At 44.6% G+C, this 11,060-nt stretch overlaps 1 protein-coding gene across 1 annotated transcript in view; it reads right to left on the bottom strand.

Annotated features, from left to right (window-relative positions):
- Positions 1–10,763, bottom strand: part of LOC306917645 (calcium-independent phospholipase A2-gamma-like) — an 11,707-nt gene extending 944 nt beyond the window's left edge. Inside the window, exons 1-11 of the mRNA XM_079495940.1 lie at positions 10,613–10,763; positions 7,497–8,812; positions 6,872–7,216; positions 6,293–6,445; positions 5,261–5,418; positions 4,703–4,797; positions 4,098–4,269; positions 3,385–3,442; positions 1,897–1,996; positions 1,403–1,497; positions 444–589 (exon numbers count right to left, since the gene is read on the bottom strand). Coding sequence (XP_079352066.1) covers positions 444–589; positions 1,403–1,497; positions 1,897–1,996; positions 3,385–3,442; positions 4,098–4,269; positions 4,703–4,797; positions 5,261–5,418; positions 6,293–6,445; positions 6,872–7,216; positions 7,497–8,738 — 2,564 coding nt within the window. The 5' untranslated portion in view covers positions 8,739–8,812; positions 10,613–10,763. The remainder of the gene's footprint in view (positions 1–443; positions 590–1,402; positions 1,498–1,896; positions 1,997–3,384; positions 3,443–4,097; positions 4,270–4,702; positions 4,798–5,260; positions 5,419–6,292; positions 6,446–6,871; positions 7,217–7,496; positions 8,813–10,612) is intronic.
- Between the last annotated feature and the right edge of the window lie 297 nt (positions 10,764–11,060).

An 11,060-nucleotide genomic window follows, 5' to 3' on the forward strand; every position in this document is an offset into this window, starting at 1 on the left:
ACTTCACATGAGTGTGATTTTTTCTTTTTAACTGCTTGCAGCTATATTATCATATTATTACTGTATCATCTGCATATATACTACTATACTAACCCTCTGTGTCTGTGGCACTGCAGACCATGGGAATTGGGACAGGCATTAGTCCGACACCATATACCCAAAACCCAACCCTAAAGCTAACCTCACAGGAAGCCACGGGTTAGTTGTAACCTGCAACGCATGTTGGGAGCCATTGGTTAGTTTTAACCCGCCACAGGTTCGTTTTAACCTGCCACACATGTCAGGAGCGACGGTGTTGTCGGACTAATGCGTGTCGGACTGTTAGTATGTCTAACAAACGTATGCACCCCCGGACGAGGATGCTGAGCTTAGCGTTCAGGGACATTAAAAACGAATTAAAACTAAACTAAACTAAATTAGATTTAAAAAAAAATCATAATAACCTGGTGGAGGTAGCAAGGTTCTTCTTGGAGTTGTTATAGCGACCGGTGCCTAGCGACACCACGCACTGGAACGGCTGATTGGGCCACAGGAGACGAGCCTCGTGGACCGCCAGAGCACAAGGATTGTTGAGCAGGATCCCTCCATCCTATGGGATATATACATTATATGTATTTATACTGTGTACGTGGACCGCTAAAGAGCATGGTTGTTGATAGGGATGTCTCGATTTTTCGTTCCTGATCCAATCCCGATACCACAATTTCTGTCTAAGCCGATACTGATACCGATACCGAATACCAGTGTTGTGATCTCGTTCTCGTGTTGTGTCCTCACTCAAACATGCACTTGCAGTTTGGGCAACTCGAAAGCAAACCCCATGCCCCCATATTTTATTTACCTGCCGTAGTGTCAACCCCTTACCCCTGTGTCAGATCGGTGGCTAGACTGGCATATTCGCCGATACTGATATGAACCCATATGACAAGTAAGGTCCGATACCGATACAGTATCAGGACATCTCTAGTTGTTGAGGAGGATCCCTCTATCCAATGCGATATATAGGCTACATTATATACATTTATTCAGATGGCCATAGTTTGGTTATCATGGATACCATTGCTCTTATCAGCGCAACATAGGACTAGTGGTAAATAAATTACTTGATGAATGTTTAACCCAATCCCTCCCGTTACACTAGGTCAAATGCACGAAATACCACAGTAGAAGAAGAGATCCCAGGGCAACCGGGAAGTGAAGCCCCCCTAATATTGTATTCATAGGAGACATTAAAGGAGACATTAATTATAGGGACATGACATTAAAGAAAGACAGATTTTTACGTTCTGGCAAGGCGGGGGTGGAGAATAAAACAGAATTCCATGTTCTTGGCATACATTCGGTTAATATTGTTCTTATCAGTGGGACTATTAATAACTTTTAATAATAATTAATAAATTACCTGATGAATGTCACTTTGTAGACGGAACTCCTGGAAGTATCCTGGAGCAGCTGATGACGCTCTGACTGCCTCCCACATCTTATAGTGTGATCCTCCTATAAATATAATATATTAATTATATACTGTATGACTGCCTCCCACATCATCGCAATTTAAAGGCAGTGAATCAGGCAAAACAGTGAGGACACGAATAACACAGACAATAAAATAAAATAAAAAAAGCAAGTGTGAAGAAATAGCTGTGCTTTAAAGCTATCTACAGAGGCTGCGCAAACGCAATACAGACCCGCACAAACGTGCGGGTCTTTGTGCACTTTGTGTTAATTTTTCGAGGCACTTAGAACAGAAAGACCTTGGGGGGGGGGGGGGCATATCTAGGCAGGAATTCAAGGTGCCAGATCCTAAAAACAAACAGGATCTGCGTATCGACTCAGAGATCTGGAGGCGTGGTTGTAATGATATTAATTATGTTAATTAAATAATGTGTTAATTACCTGCATATCTACTCAGAGATCCAGGGATATGGTTGTAGTTACGGAACACAAAAGGTTTGGCGCTCGTCCCCCAGTTGACCACAGCACTCACTGCTGACACCTGGAGGACAGAAGAGAAACAACACACCCAGAAATTTTACTCATATGGATATGAAACATCAACTGATTTTATAATATGGATATGAAGCATCAACTGGTTCGACAAATCAAACATTATACACACTTTTTCTTCTTTTTTTTGCTACAGCCTCAGTAATCAACCAGTGAAATTACAGTATTTTATTATGCCTCTCATAGTGACAGCTGCAGTACACCGACCGGAAGTGGTGGCGCTTTCTCAATTCTGGGCATGATTTTGTAGGCGCCTGTGTGTCTCTATGGGAACTGATTGATTGATTGATTGATTGATTGATTGAAAATGGATTGATTGATTGATTGAAAATTGTATTAACAGATTGTAGAATGGACAGTCCAAGGAAGGTACAGGTCAATGCAAAAATAGCCTCGGAAACCCAGACGTTTTAATTTCCAGGCAGAAAAAAAAAGTCTGGGGCCGAGTCCTTCGAGTCCAGAATTCGGCATATAGTAGCGCAAACGTCGGTCTCTCTCTGCTGATTTCTGATCGTCTGCACCTTTGTTAAATTTACGCAGACACACACACACACGTACACACACACACACACACACTCCTCTCTCTCTCTGACGCTCGAATTAATTAGTCCTGCTAGTTTCTCCCGGTGGATCCTGCCGGGAGCTGCCTATGCCATAGAAAGCATTCCAGTCTAATGCAAAAACTGTTAAGAGGATAAAAACAGAAAAAGCACTAACACTTGTTCAAGACATACAAATATACACATGTATGCAAAAAATAAAATAAAAAAGGGGCCAGTTTTGAATTGAAGCCACCCGTAAGTGCGGTTTTGAAGGAAGCTAGGGATTCACATTTCTTAACGCCTGTTGGTAGGGCGTTCCACATTTTAGTGGCATAGGAGTGAAATGAATTGAACCCCTTGTTTGAGCCGAATGTGGGTTGAAGGTGGTTTGTTGAACTCCCTCTGGTGTTGTGAGTGTGGACTTTGTTGACATTAAGGAAGTATTTTGACAGGTACATGGGTATCTTAGTGGTGTAGCGAATTTTGTAGACCAGGCCCGTTGCAAGTTGCTGTACTCTGTCGTCAACCCTAAGCCATTCCCAGGCTGACCAGTTTGTTTTGGGATGTCTGGAGCCTTGTTTTTAGGGCCTTTGTGGTGCTGTGGTACCATGAGGTGCATGCATAGTCAAATAGTTGAAGAAACCTTGTATGAGGGCTCCTCATACAAGGTTTCTTCGACTATGCGTGCAGCTCATGGTAAAGAAAGAATGGTTACCTTGGGACTATGGGAACAGTAACCATGGTTACCTTGGGACTATGGGAGCAGTAACCATGTTTACCTTGGGACTATGGGAATGGACATCATAGTTACTATGGGAACAGTAACCGTGGTTACCTTTGGACTCAGCTCCTCCCTAGTTGTGCTGATCAGCAGTTTTTCACCCAACGTCTCTCTGGAAAAAACAAAAGGAAAGAGACGATTGTGAGCTGATGTTCTGGCAGTCAATGAGTTAAACTGGACATGGACATGTCACCATGTCCAGTGTAATAGTTCCCAATTACAGTTGAGTTAAAACCTTTTTTATTTTATCCCATGATAACACCCGGTGTCAATTGCCTAAACTGTAATCCTGGGCGCTACTCTCCCTCTGCCAACCTGGGGAGAGCCCCGAACTAGAGTTGTCCCGACACCATTTTTTTCAGACCGAGTACGAGTACAAGCACTTCATTTTTAGTACTCGCCGATACAGAGTACCGATACTATAACTATAAGCCAATCAAAATGTTAATTCATTCATCTGATAGTGTCGCCTGCCGAATATAAACATAGATGCAGATGGATCTCTGATCTAGACTCGTCACTTGTCATGTATGCTTGTAGATCGGCTGTTTTGGGCGATTTGCTGCAGTGTTGGTTCAGACTTGCTCCCGTTGCATTGATCGTACAGCCTAGTGTCAACTGAATGTGTTGGTACTCGGGTCAGAATATCGGGCCTGGTTCCGAGTACGAGTACTTGAGGGTGGTATCGGCTCGAGTACCCGATACCAGTATCAGGATATCGGAACAACTCTACCCAGAACTGAGTATAGTATATTATAATGTATTACCGTAGTATTGCCTCCCAGGTTTCGGTACTGTAATAAGAATGGCTCCAGCCCATATTGACCGTTCCCACCAGAGGATTCTGACGGAACACGTCTGACCCAAAGCGACGATACATCTGACCACACTGATCCAGAGAGAACCTAGCCACGCCCACCATGAAACCCAGCACCGCACCTTTGAGAGAGAGAGAGAGAGAGAGAGAGAGAGAGAGATGCCTGGTTTAATATGTTACCTATAGAGGGTTTGCACATGCATACAGTGAGTGGCAAATCGAGTGGCGAAGTGAGTTTAACGTTGTTTAATGTTAATGCAATCATATAGAACCTTTCTGTTTGGATGTACTGTATGGGCTGTCAAGGCCAGAAAGTAACCTAAATGTAATGTATATATTTTGCCACGTTCCCGCATAACTTCCGGGTATGATGATGATGCCACGTGCATAGACTCTATTACCTTTACTCACTCCACAGATGTAACACAGATGTAATCTATTAGATCATGTAATATATAGATGTAATCGATTACCTACTCATTCCACAGATGTAATCTATAATATAATATAGTCTATAGATGTATTCTTTAAATATTTAATTATGTAATCTATTACCTGTACTCACTCCACAGATGTAATCAAACAGCTGGTGGATCGGTTTTCCTGTCTCTGCTTCCAAAAGCCTCAGAACCTGTAGAGGAACCACACCTCTATACACACGCACACACGTCACGTCACACACACACACACACACACACACACACACACACACACACACACACACACACACACACACACACACACACACACACACACACACACACACACACACACACACACACACACACACACACACACACACACACACACACACACACACACACACACACACACACACACACACACACACACACACACACACAGAATGTTGACACTTAAATAAGGGGGACATCTTAACCAGACCTCACTTTACACACAGTACATATGTGGGAGGGGTGGGGGAAATGGAGAACAGGGGGCATCTATGAATTCAAAGGCCAACATGTATGTTGGGACAGGATTATAGGCTGATTCAGGGTACATGTATGTTGGGACAGGATTATAGGCTGATTCAGGGAACATGTGTTTTGGTCTGGATTTATCCTTCAAAGGCTTTTTTGTAACCATGGTTACCTCGTTCCCCCTCCATCGATGGAGAGGACTCGTATTCCGCGACCTCTGACCGGATCCACGTAGCCAATCAGAGCCAGCGATTCTCTGATGACCTCCTGAACTTCCTGGTTGTCTCTGTGCCTCCGTCGATGTCGCAGCAGTTTCACCGCCGTTTTATCCTACAAAATAAATCATTTAAAAAGGTTGGTGAAAAATAACTCTGGATATAAAATATCTTGCATTAACATTCATGTCATGAGATTGGGGTGCAATAGTTAGTCAAATCAATGCTTTTAAAATAGTTAGTCAAATTAATGCTTGCCACACTGTGGTAAGACATACAATACTACTAAATGCTTAATCAACCTATTGCATTTGTTTTTGCCTGTATTTGTTGATATTTATAATACATTTTTTGCTGTCAAGAAAACAAGCCTCTGGATCATTGGACTAAAAAGCTGCAGCTGCATACGTGAGATGTTACTGAGCTATAGGCTTATAGACCGAATCATCAGTACCGAATCAACCCCTCTGAGGGCCCTGGCGCTACACCAAATCAAAAGGCACCATAACATGCACGCACACACATACGCGCGGAACGCAATCAAGAACAGCACTTTTCGCGTTTGCACGCCCAGTGAATGAACGAGCGCGTGTTCAGCACACCGCCCTACTATAGCAGCTGCTCCCATAGAGTTATAAGGCTGCTCCCCGACGCTGGATCTGATATTTTTGAGTCGCGTCAGTTAAGAAACTGTTGAACGACCAAAAACACTTGCTGGGTTTCCTGTGATGCGTTACATTGAAATCTCGGTGACCTATGGATACGGTTTCGATGGAAGCAACAGCTGTACCTATTTGAAATAGTCTCGCACAGGGCCATGCAAGCTGCGGGCCGTGGCGCTTAAGCTTTACTGAGCTACTGCAGTGGCTAAACTACACTGGGTAGTGTAGTTTACAGACCTGCCACAGGACCGCTAAGCATGGTGGGTAGTGTAGTTTACAGACCTGCCACAGGACCGCACGGCATGCTGGGTAATGTAGTTTACAGACCTGCCACAGGACTGCACGGCATGCCGGGTAGTACAGCAGGTGCTGGTTGAGCGCGTCAATGCGGGCGGTGAGGTCGTCCGGACAGAAGGCCCCGCCCATGCTGTCAATCAAACCATGTGTTATAAGCTCTGCCTGCTGCGTACCCATGGCGACCTGAAATACACACAACATAAACACACTACAGTTAACACACAACACGATGTAAAATACACAACACACACATACATACACACACACAACCGCGAAGACCTGGTTAACACACTGCTCTGGGCAGCGCACCCCCGCGCCTCCGCCTCCCAGTTCTTCTGCGTAGTAGTGTAGTGTCAACACATGCAGAGATGACGGATCAGAATCACACACACACACACGCATGGACGCACGTGCGTGACAGAGTTTTGGTATGGAATGAACATAATATAATAATTAGGCCTGCATCGCTTTGCCTAAAACACTGAATTATGAAAAGGACCGCAATTGGAAAAAGCCTGCCGCTGGCTCCCATTTGTTGAAGATATTGTTATTATGCTTAAATTATCGCTTTTGCTAAAACGCTGAATCCTGCAGATAAAGTCAACTCACCCTTCTCTTCAGTTTGGTCTGATAGGAGGAGGCTGCGATGTCAGTGAGGTCAGTCTGACTGCTCTGGACGCCCCAGGGAGCGACTTTCAGAAGGCCGGCCAGCAGGGAGGGGATGGAGGTGGACGGGTGGCGCAGGACGTCCAGAAAGGACACGGACTTCACCTCGTCCACGGCGGCGGCAGCGGCTGCAGCGGCTCCGGAGACCATCCCTCCGAGGTCGTTCCCGTCCCACTCCTCTTCCAGAGAACCTTGGCCCTTGAAGTAGCAGTTGACGTGACCGGCCATCTGAGTGTAGCTCTCCCCGAAGCGAGCTGCATAGCTGCTGCTGTGGAAAAGGCCTGCGGTCTGTGGAACAATGGAGTTTATAACAAAGTTATGCTGCTGTGGAATAGACCTGCTGTCTGTGGAACAATAATGGAGTTTATTATAACATATATACTGTAACTGCTGATGTGGAACTAGTCCATCTATAACAGTCCACTAGTCCATGTATAACATCTTAGTCTATTTTTTTTTGTTTGACGAAATTGTCAACATTATTTAATCCTAGTTTTAGTCATCATAATTAGTTTTTATGTAGTATTTTTCATCATAGTTTTAGAAATGAACAGATGGAAACACTGACCGGTTCCTCCCGCCTCCTCCTAGACTGTGATGCAGATGGTTCCTCCTGCCTGGGCTGAGATGTTATTCTCGATGTGGAGAGTTCCTCCTGCCTGGGCTGTAGTGGTGGTGGAACCCTCAGGGTTCTGGAGGTGGGCGGTTTAGATGCTTCGGAAGATGCTTTTGGATCAGCACCGCTGTTCTCTGCAGCAAAGTGCACTTTCTGAGGGAGTCGCTGATGATCGCGTTCGTCCGTGACTTTGGCACCAAAGTATCTGTTGATGTGTCCTGCTAAGTACTGATAACTGTCCTCCCAGGATGAGGACGAGACCGGTGGGGAAGCGTTGTTTTTTAACCGAGAGCTTTCGGGCTCCGGCTGCAAGTTCGGAACATTACGTCTCAGAACTTTCTTCCTCCTCTGACCGATGTTTGTCGTTGCCGTGGTTACAGATGTTATTACCGGCGGTTCGAGCAGATTAGTCCCCTCCCCTGTCGGGACGTCGTCTTTTCGCGGCCCTCCGGAGAAAGCGGAGTTGATGTGATTGGACACGTAACTGAAGCTCTCTCCGAAGCTGGTGGTCAGGGAGCTGATGTGGAACAGCTGCAGGCCAGAGGAATACACCGGTGGTGGTGGTGAGGCAGTCATCATGTCTGGAGGACTGGAGGTGTTGGACGGTCTGGAGGAGACCTCCTCATCATGTTTCGGCGTCTTTGTCTCCTGTCTGTCCTCGGTCAGTCTTCTCTGTCTGACCGTCTGTCCTCTCCGCCGGGACAGATGTTCTGGAGCGCCGCTGACCGCACTGCCGTCGCCCCCACCACCACCAGCCATGCAGACCGCCCACGACGACGTGTCTTTCGTCGCAAAAAACACATTAACATGTCTGGATATACGGTCAAACGTGTGGCCCAGGCGGGCTCCCAGTGTTGGGGGGTCCTGGTAGAAGACCCCGACGGGAGCCTGGGCTTTCAGGGCAGAGTCTCTCTCGGAGGTGGAGTAAAAACGGACCGTCTGGACATGTTTCACTTCTCTGTGGAGGTGGTCAGAGGTACTGCGATGATGTAACCACGAGTTATTCAGGAAGGTTCTCCTGTAAGTGGGAGGACGGCAGCTCTGGACATCCAGAGAGAGGCCGCCGGTAGTCTTGGAGGTCTTGGGGGTCTTGGCCAGATGGCAGTAGTTTCTACGGATGCGTAGCAGCAGATATCTGAGTTTAAAGAACAGCCTCAGTGTCCTGCTGCTGCCTCCAGAGAGGTAGCGACCCATGACTTACTGCGATGTCATCAGAGTAGCAACCAATCACAATCTAAACGTTGTCACACAGCGGAGTAATTTCGTACCTACAGTACAAGAGACATAAAGTATTATTATTATTATTATTATTATTATTATTAGAAAAAAGCACTCGATGCACTCAATCTTAGCCAGGATGGAATGAAATATGACATATCGGACAAATCCGTCTTGATCACATGACTATAGAGATACTGTGTAGCGATGTTGGTGGTGTTTGGACAGAATCTGTAAGAGTAATATAAAAAAAAAGTTTTTTCATTTAAACTGGAGTTTGTGTCGTGCTGAGCTTGTAGATCTATTTCCACTGTGGGACACGACAGCGAGCATAAATCAGTTCACAGCTGATCATGTCACCCGACAGCTGTATAAACAACAGCCTAAAACACACAAAAAGTGTACAGTATTTGTTAAAATGTCATTTTTTTAGTGGACACGCCAACCAGTTCATTAAGTATACGTAGGTTTCACCTTAGCACCACACACCTAATCCAGTCTCCTCCTTTAAGACCACCCACCTGTCCTAGTCCCTCTCCCTCCTTACAAAAGTACTGCCCATGGCTCTGCCCATTTGTTTACAAAATTCTGACCAAGGACAAAGGGGTACAACATGCTCTCTTCTGTCTAATTTGGCACTGGACACCTACAGCAACAGAGCTCTGAAAAGACAGATAATATTATTAAATTCTAAATAGTTGAAAATGTGTATAATTAGTTGCAATACAATGAGTATCCATTACAGCAGGGCCATTATTCGTATAGCATGTCACTGCACACATTTGACTACAATGTGTATTCCTTCAGCCTGACATTCCCATTTAACTATAGGCTATGTATTATTTCTATAGCCTACACCCCCGTACTTGAAAATGGAAAGCTACAGTATATTACAGTATGCATATAAAACATAGGCTACTGTATGCTCTCATATTAATGTGCATTCATTAGAGCCATCTCCACCATTGTCCTCCCTTGATAAAATACTCTTCTGTCCACACAGGCAGTGTTTTTTAACTTTACGTTTTGAGCTTGTAGATCTGCCATTTCCACTATTCATGTTTAAGTATACATATTATTAAATATAGCTAGAAGTTATCTGTCATGTATAATCTGTACACCTTTTGTTTACCAAGTCCTGACAGACAAACATAAATGTAATATTAATTCATTAAATGTTCAACAATTTGAGCAACAATTAAATGTCAATTAAAAAATAGTTCTAGTTGGTAGAAAAACAGCTGTTATATAATATAAATATCATAATAGCCAGTAGTAACACAGCTGTTATATAATCAGTGGTCAGGTGCTGATCACAATACCAACACTACATCCTACCACTGAAATGTTCCCACTAGTTCCTAGTACTGTGTAGCCTTAGAAATGTAACTGGATGCCATTCAACACACACACACACACACACACACACACACACACACACACACACACACACACACACACACACACACAGTCTGAATGACCTGTATAAATAACTCCAGGGGGGGAGTTGAGCTCCAAAAATAGCCAATCTACAAAATAGCTAATCTACAAGTCACATGTGAGCTTGTAGATTGGCTATTTTCTGCACACAACACACACACAAGTATAAATCATGCAGGCATTACGCCAACATACATTTTAGTCTACTAAATCAACTGCAGATTTACCTGACTAAAATCTTCTGATATTTAGTCAACTAAAACTAGACTGCAGATCAAAACAGTTCAGACTTAATCCAAAAGACCAAAGCTGCATTCATGAACATTTGCTGTCAAAATAAACACCATTTTGCATTAAATGGAGGAAGGTCAAATAGAAGAGAACAGTTTCCCAATTATTGCAACTCTCACCTTGAGACAAAACTTGACAAAAGCTGATTCCTCTTGTGGTGTTCAAAATAATGTCCTAATGTCCCCTGTGTCACTCTGGGTCACTCTGTGTCATTTAAAGGGACTGCAATGTTTTCACTCTCAATTCAATTCAGTGCTTCCTGTGTACAAGTAGCACTTGTAAATCTGATTGGCTGAGTTTACAGCTGCGTGGGGTGGTGGTGGGGGGGTGGGACACAGTTGACCAATGGCCTGTCTGGAGGGAAACAATACTATTTTAAGGTCATGTTGTGGACGGTGTTGTGTGTCCCAGTGGCCAGCGAGGGGAGACATTTCACCGCATAAACAACACTGAGTCATGTGTCATGTTGTCACTCACTGTGTGTTGTCACCTAAAATAAGGACAGGTGACAGAGGTGGAAAACACTCCCTGACCACCTGCCCAGTCTGTCACATGGCGACAGGTGGA

Source organism: Electrona antarctica (genome assembly GCF_951216825.1).
Source record: "Electrona antarctica genome assembly, chromosome: 2".
Taxonomy (NCBI): Eukaryota; Metazoa; Chordata; class Actinopteri; order Myctophiformes; family Myctophidae; genus Electrona; species Electrona antarctica.